Consider the following 17,771-nt stretch of genomic DNA (forward strand, 5'->3'; position numbering starts at 1 on the left):
AGTGGAAATGACTGGAATATCCTGGAGATCATGGCAAAAAATATTGACTAACATCTGAGGAAGAAACCTGCTGCAGCAAAATCCGTTCCGCGTGTGCTTTTTGACGTTCAGAGAGACGATCGTTTGTGTATGTGCTGGAAACTGAAAGAACTGGGGGAAATTGATACGGATTTTGACGTAAAAGTCATTACAGGCGACGAATCGTGGTGTTATGGATGCGACCCAGATACCAAGCAACAATCCAAATAGTGGAAGCCTCCTCTTCACCAAGAGCAAATAAAACAATTTAAGTGGGATCCCACGTGAAGACAACGTTGATATTTGTTTAAACATCAAGGCGATGTGCAGAACAATTTGCAGCACATCCTATACACTGACACACTGGCTGCTGTTAAGAAAAAAATATTGTTTACAATGTCCGGTACTTGGTGTGCAAATAGATAAGCTTCAAACTGGGCCAAGTACTCAATCCAGACCTTTTTGTCCTCTTCAAATGGGTGAAACAGATGCACCAACTATGGCTGCTTAAGTTGTGGCGCTGTTGTAGTTGGTGGCACCTGACAGTGATTCTCACTGGATACCATCTGCACGTGAATGAAGCCTCTGTCATCTAAGTAAGCTTCGTTATTTGTTGCGTCTGTAACTGAAGAAGCTGTGTTAGATCGAGCGTTGGTGCAAAAGGCGCTGCTCAGAGCGAGACAGATATGCGTGGGGCTTGAGACATTGCAATGCCAAAAAATACTAAAGATAAATTGATATGTGTCATCAAAAACAAGTAAACTGAAAAAAAACGGCAAACACAGATCTGAAACAAACACATTTCCGGGCACAAATAGTAAAAGCACAAACCATAAACAAAAATGTCCAGAAGCTGTAAAAAAAAAGAGAGAGAAAAGAAATAAAGGAAAAAGGGGTGCGAAATAAAACTATGTGGTGCCGTAGATACTGCAAGGCTCGTCGCAAAATGATATGATGCGAGTCTGCACAAGTTATGTCCCAAGGAGTCAAATGTTACTTCCTTGTTGCTGCTGATAAATGGGTGGAAGGTGGGCCAAGGGAACTGTCGCCGTTGCCATCTGGACAAACCAGCAAAAGATTAATTGAAACAAGCATGTATCTTTCTGAACGTGTTGCTGAAGAATTGCTACACTGTTGACAACTAGTGGCAGCTGTAAGCGGAGACCGACATTGGAGTGCATCTACGTACACTGAATGTTTTCCAGTAGAGCTGGCTATCAACAGGTCAGTGTAACGTTCGGCATCATGGAACTAATCTCGAGTTAGAAGACTGGTGCCCAGGCACCCACCCCTTATAACACATAACTGTTATTAGTCACAAAAATTGTTCAATTGATCCAACACATATTTTGATTGTCTGTAGCTCATTTTTATAAAACAAGTTCTCTTAGCCTGGCTTGCACAAATGGAGATGCAACTCAAAAGGTTTCCAAGGCTGGGCTAAAGAACAGACTAGCTATACCAGCCAATGGCAGTGAATGAAATGAATAGAATGACATTGAACAGTATAAGTGAGAGCACAGGCTGGAGCAAGAGAAAAAACTAAAAGCAGACTGACTAGACAGACTGAAATGGTGTGAGCTTTGACCTTATAAGGACTCATGCTGGGATATGGTTCAACTTCTTTAATCTACAATAGTTTATGAATTCTAAAGGTCAGAAAGTTCATTTTTTATTGTCTATTGATTTTGTCATCATATATTTTGTTTTTATGCTATTTATCATAAGCAGTATTTATTAAAATATCAAGTATTAATTTATGCTTATGCAGTGGGAATCTTGGGTTTATGACCATGTGACCCACCTTGTATGTTAAAAAATTAGGTTTTAATTAAGAACCCTTGCTCATTAATATGGATATCAATACATTCACACAAATCAAATGATCAGAAGTATATAAACAGGGCCTGGAAATTTAAAGCAGTTTGGCTGTCATTGGCACTGGAAGTTTTCACCATGTGAAATATTTAATTAACAATATCTTTTTAACTAGTTAAGTTCGGGTTAATGTAAATACTTTACTGAAAAGAGGAAAAATAACTCTTTAATTTGGTAGAGGTCTTTCCTTCCGAATTTATGTATTAGTTAATTAGATTTTCCCTATGGCTACATGTACAAAATTTTATAATTTTGATACCTTTTGTTGGCCATTATTTCTGATGAAACTAATTAGGGCCTGCAGCTAAGACAACAAACTGTATGATCTGAATAATGAAGTTTTGTGTGTGTATGGTGTTCGTGTGTGTGTGTGTGTGGGGGGGGGGGGGGGGAGGGGGGGGGGGTCAACCTGCTCTGTTATCACCAAATGTGTCCAAACAGGACCAACATGCTGTTAATGTTTTATTGGCTGCAGAAGGACAAACACTGATAGACATCCATCAGAGAATGAAGAATGTACATGGGGCAGCATGTCTGTTGAAAACCACTGTTGTCGAATGGTGCGCCAAGTTCCATGCTGGTTGCAATTTGACACAATACACTGATCAATCTGGGAGGCCAGCCAACTCAAATGGGAGACACTCAAGCACCTGCCCTATAGTCCTACTTCTCCCCATGTGATTATAATGCCTTTGATCCCTTAAAAAATGCTTTGAAGGGTCGACAATTCCTGTAAGATGAGGATAGACTTCGTCACACAGCAGGACATTGTGTTTTACCAGATGAGTATCTTCAACCTTGTATGTTGGTGGGATGACTGCCTCAATGTTCATGGTGATTTTGGCTGACTGACATACCAATTCTGGAATGTATGGCCTTTGAATGAGAAGTTCTTGCTTGCCCTTTATACTGTTACCTTTTTTGCAATACAACTGCAGCTACTCAAGTATTAGTTTATAACAACAAAAATAATAAATTTTTGACAATATAATGTAATTGGATAGATAAAAACCTATTTACCAAACGATGGTAGGAAACAAACAAGTATATACCTTCTTTTATAGTGTGTCTTTCTGCCACCACTTGGAGAGTAGAATTTAACTATCTGATTACATAAAGTATTCATTTAAGTGAACTGTATGTCTGTTGAGTAATATATTTAATGCTGTGCTGAACAGCTGCAGAAATGTGCAGTCACATAATTCCAAGATTTCCAAACCCATAATTAAAACACACCTGACAAAGTTGTTTAAACATTTTAAAATATTAATACAATAGCTGACACAATGAACTTGGAATAACTATTCAGAATGGTAGAGTTCAATATGGTTGGCAGACCATCTACAATATTTATTAAAGTGTGAGGTTATTGTATGATGGCTGAGAGAATACTTTTATCAGGTTGATGATGCATGCAGATGATACCTGCTGTAATGATTGACTGATGAACACAGTGAACATGAAATAAATGTTTGCAGAGAAACTGAGACAGGTACTTTGAACTGGTGCATTTTTCATTTATATTAAAATGGATGATGACAAAATTTGGATTCATTGTGATCCATTGTTGATAGGTTTAGGTTATTCGAGACCAATGGGGATTCAAGTAATCCAATAGAATAGAGTAACAGCAAAAATATACATGAAATGGTATAAACAAGCTGCTTTTGTTTACAGCTGTTGACTATGTTAATTACATCGTTGAGGCTATTGCACGTGCATCAGTTGCCAAAACAAATGTATCACTCCATTTACAAACATTATTCTTGATTACGTAGTGTATAAGGTGTCAACAACATTAAAATGTAGTGAGTAGGCTCTGAGCACTATGGGACTTAACATCTGTTGTCATCAGTCCCCTAGAACTCATAACTACTTAAACCTAACTAGCCTAAGGACATCACACACATCCATGCCCGAGGCAGGATTCGAACCTGCGACCGTAGCAGTCGCGCAGTTCCGGACTGAGCGCCCAGAACTGCTAGACCACCGTGGCCGGTGTAGTAAGTAGAAGTGCTTCTTACTCCAGTTAAGCTAGTGGCATATCATTTACTTGCCAGTAAGTCAGCAGTCACCAGAAAATGACCAGTTATCTTATGGAAGTCTGGCAATCAGTCATACTATTTCTAAGTAACACACTAACTTGATTGTCTTCAGTTTTTGTGTGTCTCCCTTACAGCACATTTTATTTATTAATTGGATATATACAAAATCTACTCACCAAGCAGTAGCAGGAAACTCACATATAAAAAAGGTTTTAGAAATGCAAGCTTTAGAAGCCTTGGCTCCTTCTTCCAACAGATGAGTTGGAGGGTAAAGAAGAGGGGTGAAGGAAAAGGACTAGAAAGATTTAGGAAAATGGGTAGAGTCTTTCTTTCCCATTCCATTTGGTAAGTCTCTCCTGACCCAGGGTTCTGGGAGATTTTCCTGAGCTCTAAGTATTTCCCTAAACCTCTCTAGTCCTTTTCCTTCATCCCTCTTCCTTACTATTTAACCTTTCTGTTGGAGAAAGGAGCCAGTGGCTCCGCGAGCTTGCATACCTAAAACCTTTTTTATATGTGTGTTCTCCTGCTGCTGCTTGGTGAGCAGATTTTTTTTATCTATCTCATTACTTTACATTATCAAAGAGTAATTATTTTTGTTGTTATAACATCTTGTATTTGTATTTCTTAATGTATTGTTTCAGTGATGAATTTTGTTAAATGTTCATCTATAACTATTAAGTAATGTGCTGGAATGTGCTTGCTTACTTACAGCTGGGATGTTCTTTCTCTTAACACAGAAAACACTCAACTTAAGACACCTTCAGCCAGTGGTTTGAGGAATGTGGGAAACAATACATATGCAAAGGAAGGTAATGTACCTGCAGTTATATTGGTTTCTGTGACTGTTAAGTCAGATAGATTTAGACAGCAATTAAAATTCAATATTAATATGTAACAATAAATTAAAGAAACACTGACAGTAAAAAGAAAATAATATTATCAAATTGTAACAAGCATACAGAGCTCATTGTAATGAACAGCCTCTGTTTTTAGTAATTAAGAGATAAATGGAACTTTTTTAACTTAAACTAAATTGAGACTGTTTTACCATTTCAGAAGGTCCACGAAGTAAAATGAATTTTGGCAGAAAGAAGCAAAGAAGGAAAAGGCTAAGGCTTTCAAAGGCATACAGTGCCAATAATTCATCCACAACTCCGATACCAGTTGAAAAGCTGAATCACACATCGGCACATCACAATAGCAAACAGAACAGAAATAGTAAAACAGCTACAGAAAGAAGAAGAAGGAAGAAAAATAAAGAAGAGAGAAGAAGGAAGAGACTGAGGCTCAAATTGCAAGACAGGGATAAAAGAAAACAAAGAAAGAAAAATGAGCGCTTAAGAAGGAGGTATAGGAAAGAGAGAAAGAGGAAACTGGCAAGAAAACTTGTAGGAACACCACAAACTAATATTACTTCCTTCACAGCACCTCATCAGGAGAACACAACACACAATTCACTTTACTTCAATAACAGCACAGTCAGTCCAGAGGTGGATGTATTAAAAAATGTTTCCGAGAATGACTTTATTACTCCATCTTCAGAAAAACCAGAACATACAATCAGTGATATTACAGCAATTGAAAAGATGGAACAGGATAACTCAGATTATCTCAAAGATGATAATTTTCTCAAAATGCAAAATGAAGAACAGAAAGACTTTAATCAAAACGTAGATAATATACTGCTTCCATTTGCAACAGGTCCTTTATTGAAGCAAAATCACTTACCAAATAAGCCTATTGAAAAAGATGGTTTTGAAGACAAAATCCACTTTAAGAAATATGAAAACCTTGGACCTCACCATTTTCCTCACACTGTATATAGAACGAAACAATCTGAAGGGGAATATGCTGAACAAGAAATGGATGAAAATGACACATCTTTGAATGCAGCAAGTTCTGTAAACAGGATATTGGTAACAGATTCAATGGAAGAAGGGCATAAAGATTTCTCTTCATATGACACTGGTACATATCATTACGCAGAGGAACTCGGAGATCTCTCATGCCTCAATGGAACACTTTTGCCTGCACCAACTGTTGTTCACTCCTGGATAAAGTACATAAGGTACAAAGAACTTCATTCAACCTAAGAAATACTCCTTTCATACAGCATATTTGACCACTGATGAAAAATACAACAGACAGTCATAGAGTTTTAATTATCACCTCAAAAAATCATGATCATGAAACTTGGTAAGAGTGTTAGTTTTTCTCCATGCTTTCACCCTTCCATGCAACACATTTTTCCCAAAGATGGATGTCTTGGTGGAGACCGTTACTGCATAATCCTGCATCTTGTATATCTGAGAAATGTTCCAGCTCTAAAAGCACATCATCGTCATAGGTGTTGTATAAGGAGCATATGAGGTATAAGGCAAAATTTTCTAGCGCAAAGAAGCAGCATCTGTGACTGTATCTTGGGCAGAATGAGCTACAGCGTTACTGTGGATCAAAACCATGCCCTTGGAGAGCTTCCTGCAGTGCACCTTGACAGCTTACAGAAACATCATCAGCAGATTTAGGTAGCAATGTTCCATAATGATTTGCTCCCTATGATCATAATCTATTAGCACCACCTCACGGCAGTCCCAAACAAACACCTAGCATCACATTCCTGATGATGTTAAGTCTTCACCTTTTTCGGCTGTGGTGAATTGGCTTCCCACTGCTTGCTTCGCAGTTTTGTTTTGAAGTTGGAATAATACCACAATACTTATTCATGTTGATTAAGAAGCTAAATAAGTTGTCTATATGAGCTTGGCACAGTTCCACTTTTACCTTGGTTTGGTGGGGTTTTTGAATACATGTGAACATTCATGGAATCCAACAACTGGCAACCTTTGTTACATTCAAAATGTCATCAAAGATGCTGCAAACTGATTCGTATCAGATTTTTCTCTTTTTCCCCTTTTCCTTGATTATGGTTCATAGGTCTTAGAGCAACAGGTGCTCCAATTCTCCTGGGCTTCCCAGTTTTTCACACAGAGGTGGTCTGTCACTTCCTTCTTCATCATTCAGACTTGTTTAACTACACTGGAAGTGTCAGTGCCATCTACTCTCTGTACTGTATGATCATGGATTGTTGTTGTTAAAACTTGATTACTATGCTCCATGGATACATGTCACCATGTATGCAACCCCCCCCCCTCCTCCTCCCTCCCCCCCAACACTACCACACACTCCAGATACATAGATAGAGAGAGGTACTTTTGTGTAACCTTCAAGTAATATTATTGTATATTAATTTAAGCACATAATTTATGCATGTGGAAGAAAGTACAACCAGTCAACACATTTTTTACAGAATGTACTGTTTACATTTCTGTGATATATTATCAGGGGTAAAGGAACCAACATGGTTGTCACAACACTTTATTTAATAATTGATGTACACTTCATTATTGCAACAGTTGTAACTCACTTTTAACATAATTGTTGTAATTCTATCTCAGATCAATGTTCTTAACATACTCATGTCCAACCACAAACTATTTATTTAGTTTTTTATTTATCTGATGCTGCAAAAATGTAGGAGGAATATAAACAGTGAAATGCATGAAGGTAATGATTCACTTTATGATGAAAAATTAAGTAGGTAAGCACAGAAGCAAGAACAGTAGCATAGTAGTTCAGATATACGAGGGCGGTTCAGAAAGTAACCTCCGATTGGCCACAGTGCGGGTTGTGGGGGGAGTAGCGATGCCATCTGTGCGTTCACGCACTCAACAGGTCAGTCGGCATCAAGCCTTGGTCGAGTGAACGTCGTACCTGCGCTAGTTTAGTTTTTGTGGCAGTTTGAAATGTGTGCTGCAATAGAAAACCCCGCCAAATGTGAAGTGCGTGCTGTCATAAGGTTTTTTACAGCCAAAGGATATTCTGCAGCAGCTATTCATCATGAGCTTTGTGCCGTGTACGGACCAAGAGTTATGAGTGAAGGAGTTGTCTGTGAATGGGTACGATTATTTAAAAGTGGACGAGATAACGTTCATGATGAAGAGAGGAGTGGTAGACCATCATTGGTGACTGACGAACTCGTTCAGATAGTTGATGCAAAAGTTCGTGAAAATCGACGTTTCTCAATGTCGGAGTTGTCTTCTGGTTTTCCACAGATTTCTAAGACTCTCTTGTACGAGATAGTGACAGCAAGATTGGGTTACCGTAAGTTCTGTGTACGATTGGTGCCCAAAATTCTTACCGACCACCACAAAACTCAAAGAATGGCCTCTGCATTAGACTTTCTGTCACGTTATGAGGACGAAGGAGAACCATTGTTAAACAGAATTGTGACCGGTCACGAAACCTGGATTAAGTACGTGAACCCTGAGCCAAAAGAACAATCAAAGATGTGGGCACATTCAAATTCGCCTATCAAACCAAGAAAAGCCTCGCAAGATTTTTCTGCCAGAAAACTGATGGCAACGGTGTTTTGGGATGCCAAAGGGGTGTTGTTGGTTGAATTCATGCAACGTGGTACGACCATTAATCAAGACGTGTACTGTGAAACAGTAAAAAAGTTACGACGGGCTATACAGAACAAACGCCGTGGTATGCTAACTTCCGGTATCGTTTTTTTGCACGATAACGCCCATCCTCACTCTGCTCGCAGAACAACGGCCCTTCTTGAGTCCTTCAAGTGGGACGTTATCAACCATCCACCTTACAGCCCAGACCTGGCGCCAAGTGATTATCACCTCTTCATGCATTTGAAGAAATTGCTCTGGTCACAGCGGTTTGATGACAACGAAGAGCTCAAAGATGCGGTCACAGGCTGGCTCCAGGCACAAGCGGGTGATTTTTATGCAGAAGGAATTTCAAAGCTTGTGAAGAGATACAATAAGTGCCTCAATCGCTATGGAGACTATGTAGAAAAATAGTGCAAAGATGTAGTTGTAAGATGTATATATTAAAATATTTTTATTTAACTTGGTGTATTTTTTTAAATCAACCGGAGGTTACTTTCTGAACGGCCCTCGTACATAACCAGACTACGTGTTGAGTAGTGGAACCAGTGAGATGAGCTAGAAAATAGTGGAGGGAAGTGGGGGTGAAAGGAAGAGAGAAGCAAGAGCAATGAATGGGTTCGACAGCAGTGGAAGATGTTAGGAATATGATACAAGAGAGAGTAGTGTGTTGTTATATGGTGAAACAATAGGTGGTGAAAAGGTGTAGTTATGGGTGAAGAACATAACTGAGGGACAGCACTGGAAGAAGAGTGTATGAGGGGGCCAGAATGAAATAATGAGAATGAGAAGCTTTTGGGAGAGAAAGAGGAGGACGGGTTGCAGATTGACACCTGGAGGATTGTGAGACACAATCATGTGTTGAAGGGGCAGTTCTCAATTAGGCAGTTACTGGCTGCAGGTGTATGGCATCAGGATCCAAATGGAATGGGTTGGGAGGGAACATACAAGCTAACCAAGTTTTTGTTAGATTCACATCCTGTCCACTAAGTGGTCAATTTTGTCATTGGTCACAGTTTAATGGTTAATTTCATAAGGTGGCTGGTTACTGTACATGCCCTTATTAAAATCTGTGAGAAAGCTGATGCAGGGTTACTGTGTACTGTCTCAAAAGATTTTTTTATTTCTTTTATTTTATATGTCTAGTTCTATAGAACCAAATTGAGGAGCAAATTTCCGAGGCTATGGAACTTGAAATTACAAATAAAGTAATAACAGATAAAATAGAACATTTATGAACCCAAGAAAAGCCAATACACAAGTTTATGTAAATGCAGTCAACAATATAACACGGGAATCAGCTTAATTTTTCAAGAAACTTCTCGATAGAACAGGAGGAGTGACCGATGAGGAAACTCTTCAGCTTCAATTTGAAAGTGCATGGATTAGTGCTAAGATTTTTGAATTCCTGTGGTAGCTTACTGAAAATGGATGCAGCAGTATACCTCACACCTTTCTGCAAAAGAGTCAACAAAGTGCAATCCAAATGCAGATTAGATTTATGCCTAGTAATAATTGAGTAAAAGCTGCTAATTTCTGGGAATAAGCTGATGTTATTAATAAGAACTGACAGTATAGAATATATCTATTTAGAGGCCAATGTCAGACTAACCAGACTAATGAACAGGGGTTGACAAGAGATTTGCAAATGTACACCACTTATTGCCCAAACCACCCGTTTCTGAGCCAAAAATATCCTTTGAGAATGGGAAGAGTTACCCCAAAATATAATACCATACATGATAAGTGAATGGAAATAAGCAAAGTTGACAACTTTTTGCGTTGAACTATCACTTACTTCAGATACCATTCGAATAGTAAAAATGGCAACATTGAGTCTTTGAACAACAGCCTGAACATGGCTTTCCATGACTGTTTACAATCTGAACACCTAAAAATTAGAACTGTTCAGTTGTGCTAATCATATACCCATTCTGTGAAATTAAATCATCAGGTTTTGTTTAATTGTGTGTTAGAAATTGTAAAACTGAGTCTTACTGCGATTTAGTGTTAGTTTATTTTCTACAAGCCGTGAACCTATGTCATGAACTGCACCATTTGAAACAGTGCCAACATTTCACACAACAATCTTTACTACCACCCTAGTTTCATCAGCAAACAGAAATATCTTAGAATCACCTGTAATATAGAGGGCATATCATTTATACAAATAAGGAACATGAGTGGCCCCAGCACTGAGCCCTGGGGCACCCCCATGTAACCATGCCCCATTCAGACACTACATCATAGCCATTCTCAACATTGTGAATAATGACCTTTTTCTGCCCGTTGTTATAGTAAAAAGTGAACTAACTGTGAGCTACTCGTGGTATTCCATAATGGTCCAACTTCTGGAGCAACATTTTGTGGTCAACATAATCAAATGCCTTTGTTAAATCAAAAAATATGCCTATCATTTGAAGCCTTTTATTTAATCCATCCAGTACCTCACAGAGAAAAGAGGGCGCAGCATTTTCAGTTGTTAAACCACCTCTAAGACTGGACTGTACATTTGGTAGCAAATTAGTTGAAACAAAATAATCAATTATCCTTACATACACAGCCTTTTGATAACTTTAGTAAACACTGATGGTAAAGAAATAGGACTAAAATTACTGCATTATCCCTTTCTCACGTTTTATAAAGTGGCATTACTACTGAGTACTTTAATCATTCAGGAAACTGACCATTCTTAAAGGAAAAATTACAAATATGGCTAAGTACAGGGCTAACATGTGCAGCATGGCACTTCAATATTCTGATAGGTACCCCATCATATCCAGGAGAGTCCTTAGTTTTCAGTGATTTAATTATTGATGGTATCATAGAGGAGTATTTCAGACATCAGTCTTGGAAAGGCATTTTCCAAGGGAGTTATATGATTCCCTGTAGGAACTAAGTTTTTATTTAATTCACCAGCAATGTTCAGGAAGTGATTGTTAAATACTGACTAAATTTCTGACTTACCAGTAACAGAAATATTTTTACTACAAACTGACTTTATATCGTCAGTCTTCTGCTGCTGACCAGACTCTTCCTTCACAACTGACCATATGGTTGTAATTTTACCCTGTGAATTAGCTATTCTATTTGCTTACCACTTACCCTTTGCTTTCCTAATAATGTTTTTAAGCACCTTACAATACTGTTTGTAATGGGCTACTGTAACTCAATTGTGACTACTTCTAATATTTTGATATAATTCCCAATTTGTTCTACATGATATCCTTATCCCACTAGGCAGCCACCCAGACTGCCTTTCAATGCTAATACTCTGTTTAGAACATTCTAATGGAAAACAGCTTTGAAAGAGCATGAAAAATGTGTTACGGAAAGCATTATATTTGTCGTCTATGTTATCGGCACTGTAAACACCTGCCACTCTTTTGAGGCTTAAAATACTATTGCCACTGGATTAGCTTATCTACATAGTTTGTAATTATATATAACATTACTTTGAGTACAAAAGCCTTTTGGTGTTAAAATTTGTGCGGCATGGTCTGAAAGGCCATTCACTCTTTTACTAACAGAATACCCATCTAGTAATGAAGAATGGATAAAAATCTTGTCAAATTCTCTTCATAAAACAAAAAAATTTCAAAGACATGGAATAGCTAACAAGAACTTACCTTCAGAAGTGTAGAAATCAAGTATTGCACTTAAAAAATAAAAAATTGTATCTAGATTTTGGAACTGTTATTTTCTTCCTCATGAAAGAGATAGGAATAAGTGGGAAGGGATGAAAGGGGTACAGGCCACTCAGACTCCAGGCTGAGAGTGAATTACCTTTTGTGAGAACAAGGAGAGATAAAGATCTACATCTACATGGTTACTCTGCAGTTCACACTTAAGTGCCTGGCAGAGGGTTCATTGAACCATTTTCATACTATTCCTCTACCAATCCACTCCTGAACAATGCATGGGAAAAAGGAACAACTACATTTTTCTGTTCGAGCTCTGATTTCTCTTATTTTATTATGATGATCATTTCTCCCTAAGTGGGTGGGTGTCAACAAAATATTTTTGCATTTGGAAGAGAAAGTAGTAGTAGTAGTAGTAGTAGTAGTAGTAGTTGTTGTTGTTGTTGTTGTTGTGGTCTTCAGCCCTGAGACTGCTTTGATGCAGCTCTCCATGCTACTCTTTCCTGTGCAAGCTTCTTCATCTCCCAATACGTACTGCAGCCTACATCCTTCTGAATCTGTTTAGTGTATTCATCTCTTGGTCTCCCTCTACGATTTTTACCCTCCATGCTGCCCTCCAATACAAAACTGGTGAGCCCTTGATGCCTCAGAACATGTCCTACCAACCAATCCCTTCTTCTTGGCAAGTTGTGCCACAAACTCGTCTTCTTCCCAATCCTATTCAATACTTCCTCATTAGTTACGTGATCTACCCATCTAATCTTCAGCATTCTTCTGTAGCACCACATTTCAAAAGCTTCTATTCTCTTCTTGTCCAAACTATTTATCGTCCATGTTTCACTTCCATACATATGCTTTCAGAAACGACTTCCTGACATTTAAATCTATACTCGATGTTAACAAATTTCTCTTCTTCAGAAATGCTTTCCTTGCCATTGCCAGTCTACATTTTATATCCTCTCTACTTCGACTATCATCAGTTATTTTGCTCCCCAAATAGCAAAACTCCTTTACTACTTTAAGTGTCTCATTTCCTAATCTAATACCCTCAGCATCACCCAACTTAATTCGACTACATTCCATTATCCTCATTTTGCTTTTGTAGATGTTCATCTTATATCTTCCTTTCAAGACACTATCCATTCTGTTCAACTGCTCTTCCAAGTCCTTTGCTGTCTCTGACAGAATTACAATGTCATCGGCGAACCTTAAAGTTTTTATTTCTTCTCCATGGATTTTAATACCTACTCCGAATTTTTCTTCTGTTTCCTTTACTGCTTGCTCAATATACAGATTGAATAACATCGGGGAGAGGCTACAACCCTGTCTCACTCCTTTCCCAACCACTGCTTCCCTTTCATGTCCCTCGACTCGTATGACTGCCATCTGGTTTCTGTACAAATTGTAAATAGCCTTACGCTCCCTGTATTTTATACCTGCCACCTTCAGAATTTGAAAGAGATTATTCCAGTCAACATTGTCAAAAGCTTTCTCCAAGTCTACAAATGCTAGAAACGTAGGTTTGCCTTTTCTTAATCTAGCTTCTAAGATAAGTCATAGGGTCAGTATTGCCTCACGTGTTCCCATATTTCTACAGAATCTAAACTGATCTTCCCCGAGGTCGGCTTCTACTAGTTTTTCCATTCGTCTGTACAGAATTCGCGTTAGTATTTTGAGCCATGACTTATTAAACTGATAGTTCGGTAATTTTCACATCTGTCAACGCCTGCTTTCTTAGGGATAGGAATTATTATATTCTTCTTGGGGTCTGAGGGTATTTCGCCTGTCTCATACATTTTGCTCGCCAGATGGTAGAGTTTTGTCAGGACTGGCTCTCCCAAGGCTGTCAGTAGTTCTAATGGAATGTTGTCTACTCCCGGGGTCTTGTTTCAATTTAGGTCTTTCAGTGCTCTATCAAATTCTTCATGCAGTATCATATCTCCCATTTCATCTTCATCTACATCCTCTTCCATTTCCATAATATTGTCCTCAAGAAAATCCCCCTTGTATAGTCACTCTATATACTCCTTCCACCTTTCTGCTTTCCCTTCTTTGCTTAGAACTGGGTTTCCATCTGAGCCCTTGATATTCATACAAGTGGTTCTCTTTTCTCCAAAGGTCTCTTTAATTTTCCTGTAGGCAGTATCTATCTTACCCCTAGTGAGGTAAGCCTCTACATCCTTACATTTGTCCTCTAGCCATCCCTGCTTAGCCATTTTTCACTTCCTGTCGATCTCATTTTTGAGACGTTTGTATTCCTTTTTGCCTGCTTCATTTACTGCATTTTTATATTTTCTCCTTTCATCAATTAAATTCAATATTTCTTCTGTTACCCAAGGATTTCTACTAGCCCTCGTCTTTTTACCTACTTGATCCTCTGCTGCCTTCACCACTTCTTCCCTCAAAGCTATCCATTCTTCTTCTACTGTACTTCTTTCCCCCATTCTTGTCAATTGTTCCTTTATGCTCTTCCTAAAACTCTCTACAACCTCTGGTTCTTTCAGTTTATCCAGGTCCCATCTCCTCAAATTCCTACCTTTTTGCAGTTTCTTCAGTTTTAATCTACAGTTCATAACCAATAGATTGTGGTCAGAGTCCACATCTGCCCCTGGAAATGTCTTACAATTTAAAACCTGGTTCCTAAATCTCTGTCTTACCATTATATAATCTATCTGATATCTTCTAGTATCTCCAGGGTTCTTCCATGTATACAACCTTCTTTCATGATTCTTGAACCAAGTGTTAGCTATGATTAAGTTATGCTCTGCGCAAAATTCTACCAGGTGGCTTCCTCTTTCATTTCTTAGCCCCAATTCATATTCACCTACTACGTTTCCTTCTCTCCCTTTTCCTACTCTCGAATTCCAATCACTCATGACTATTAAATTTTCGTCTCCCTTCACTACCTGAATAATTTCTTTTATTTCATCATAACTTGTACTACTGTTGTAGGTGTGGACTTCGTGTCTATCTTGGCCACAATAATGAGTTCACTATGTTGTTTGTAGTAGCTTACCCGAACTCCTATTTTTTTATTCATTATTAAACCTACTCCTGCATTACCACTATTTAACTTTGTATTTATAGCCCTGTATTCACCTGACCAAAAGTCTTGTTCGCCCTAAGTTGGTGACTGAAATTTCACAAATAGATCTTGCCACAAAGAAAACCACCTTTGTTTCAGTGATTGCCACCCCAACTCACAAATGATATCAGCGATGCTCTCACCCCTATGGTGTGATAACACAAAATGAGCTGCCCTTTTTTGCACTTTTTCGATGTCCTCCATCAATCCTACCTGGTAAGGATCCCACACTGCGCAGCAATATTCCAGCAGAGGATGGACAACTGTAACGTAGGCTGTCTCTTTAGTGAGTTTGTCACACCTTCTAAGTGTTCTGCCAACTAAGCGCAGTCTTTGTTTCGCCTTCCCCACAATATTATCTATGTGGTCTTTCCAATTGAAGTTGCTCATAATTGTAATTCCTAGGTATTTAATCAAATTAACAGCCCTCAGATTTGTGTCATTTATCATATACCCAAAATTTATCAGATTTCTTTTAGTACCTATGTGGATGATCTGACACTTTTCTTTGTTTAGTGCCAATTGTCACTTTTTACACCATACAGAAATTCTCTCTAGATCATTTTGTAACTGGAATTGATCATCTGATGTTTTTACTAGATGGTAAATTACAGTGTCATCTGCAAACAATCTAAGGGAGCTGCTCAGATTATCACCTAGTTCATTTATGTAAATCAGGAACAGTAGAGGGCCTATTGCACTTCCTTGCAGAATGCCAGACATTACTTCTGTTCTACTCAATGATTCACTACAAAGTGTGATCTCTCTGAGAGGAAATCATGAATCCAGTCGCACAACTCAGACAATACTCCATATGCATGCAATTTGATTAATAATCGCTTATCAGGAATGGCATCAAAAGCCTTCTGGAAATCTAGGAATATGGAATCGATCTAAGATCCCTTGTCAGCAGCACTCATTACTTCATGGGAATAAAGAGCTAGCTGTGTTGCACAAAAATGATATTTTCTGAATCCGTGTTGGTTATGTATCAATGAGTCATTTTCTTCAAGGTGATTCAATTGTAGGAGTACAGTATATGCTCCAAAATCCTACTGCAAATTGAGGTCAGTGATATGGGTCTGTAATTCAATGGGTTACTCCTATTTCCTTTTTTGAATATTGGTGTGACCTGTGCTACTTTCCAGTCTTTAGGAACAGACCTTTCGCCAAGTGAGTGGTTGTATATGATTGCTAAGAAAGGCGCTATTGTGTCTGCATACTCTGAAAGGAACCTGATTGGTATACCATTTGGACTGGAAGATTTGCCTTTCTTAAAAGATTTGAGTTGTTTCACAACACCTAAGATATCTGCTTTTGTGTCACTCATGCTAACAGCTGTTCTGGTTTCGAATTCTAGAATATTTACTTCATCTTCATTTGTGAAGGACTTATGGAAAACTGTATTTAGTAACTCTGCTTTAGTGGCACCATCATCGGTAACATTTCCACCACTATCACGCAGTGAGGGTATTGACTGTTTTTTGCCACTGATGTACTTTACATATTACCAGAATCTCTTCGGGGTTTCTACCATATTTTGAGACAATGTTTCATTGTGGAACCTATTAAAAGCATCTTGCATTGATGTCCACACTAAATTTCAAGCTTCTGTGAAACTTAGCCAGTCTTGGGGATTTTGCATTCTTCTGAATTTGCATGCTTTTTTCATTGCTTCTGCAACAGTGTTCTGACATGTTTTGTGTAACATGGTGTATCAGTCCCATCTCTTATTAACTCATGCGGTATGAAACTATCTATTACTGTCGATACTGTATCTTTGAATTTGATCCATATCTGCTCTACAGTTACATAATTAGCTTGGAAGGAATGGAGACTCACTCGGAAGGAATGTAGACTCACTCTTAGGAAGGCAGCAAGCGAATGAAAGAGAAGTGTTCAGAAAAAGCAGGAGGTTAAAGATTGTACATTGGTAAACAAGGTGCCAGCTTATATAAGGTCAAAGTGAGAAGTAAAGGTGGATTAATAGGAAGGAAGTTGGAGCTGAATGGATATTGTGATTGTAGCTTTCAGTCTGGAGACTGATGTGATACAGCTCTCCACATTAGTCTATCCTGTACAAGTATCTTGATCTGTGAGTAATTATTGCAACCTTCATTAATTTGAAACTGTTTACTGAATTCATCCTGTTGTCTTTGTCTACAGTTTTTATGCTCCAAATTTCCTTCTGTTATCAAAATGATGAGTCCTTGGGACCTTAAGATGTGTCATAAATTTCTTTTTTCCCCGTTTCAAAAGCTTCTATTCTTTTCTTGTCTAGATTGTTTATCATCAATGGCTCACTGCTGTACGAGGTGCCCTCCAGACAGGAACCTTCAGAAAAGATTTCCTAACACTTAAATTTTTGGTAGACATTAACAACTTTCTCTTTTTAAGAAATGCTTTTCTTACTATAGCCAGCCTCCATTTAATATTCTCTCTACTTTGACCATAACCAATTATTTTGCTGTTCAAATATCAAAATAGATCTACTTTTTGTGTCTCATTTCCTAGTCTATTTCTCTTAGACTTACCTGATTTTATTAGGCTACATTCCATTAAACTTGTTTTACTTTTGTTGTTGTTCACTTATACCTTCTTTTCAAGACACTATCCATTCACTTTATCTACTCCTCCCAGT

At 38.2% G+C, this 17,771-nt stretch overlaps 1 protein-coding gene across 5 annotated transcripts in view; it reads left to right on the top strand.

Annotated features, from left to right (window-relative positions):
* The window catches only part of LOC124789756, a 346,576-nt gene that overhangs the window by 243,984 nt on the left and 84,821 nt on the right, over positions 1-17,771 (top strand). For 3 of the 5 annotated variants that reach the window (XM_047257227.1, XM_047257213.1, XM_047257237.1), the window contains 2 exons: positions 4,653-4,750; positions 4,998-6,009. In XM_047257227.1, coding sequence (XP_047113183.1) covers positions 4,653-4,750; positions 4,998-6,009 — 1,110 coding nt within the window. The remainder of the gene's footprint in view (positions 1-4,652; positions 4,751-4,997; positions 6,010-17,771) is intronic. The other 2 variants (XM_047257219.1, XM_047257243.1) reach the window with 1 other exon arrangement.

This window comes from Schistocerca piceifrons, chromosome 1, assembly GCF_021461385.2.
Source record: "Schistocerca piceifrons isolate TAMUIC-IGC-003096 chromosome 1, iqSchPice1.1, whole genome shotgun sequence".
NCBI classification, from domain to species: Eukaryota; Metazoa; Arthropoda; class Insecta; order Orthoptera; family Acrididae; genus Schistocerca; species Schistocerca piceifrons.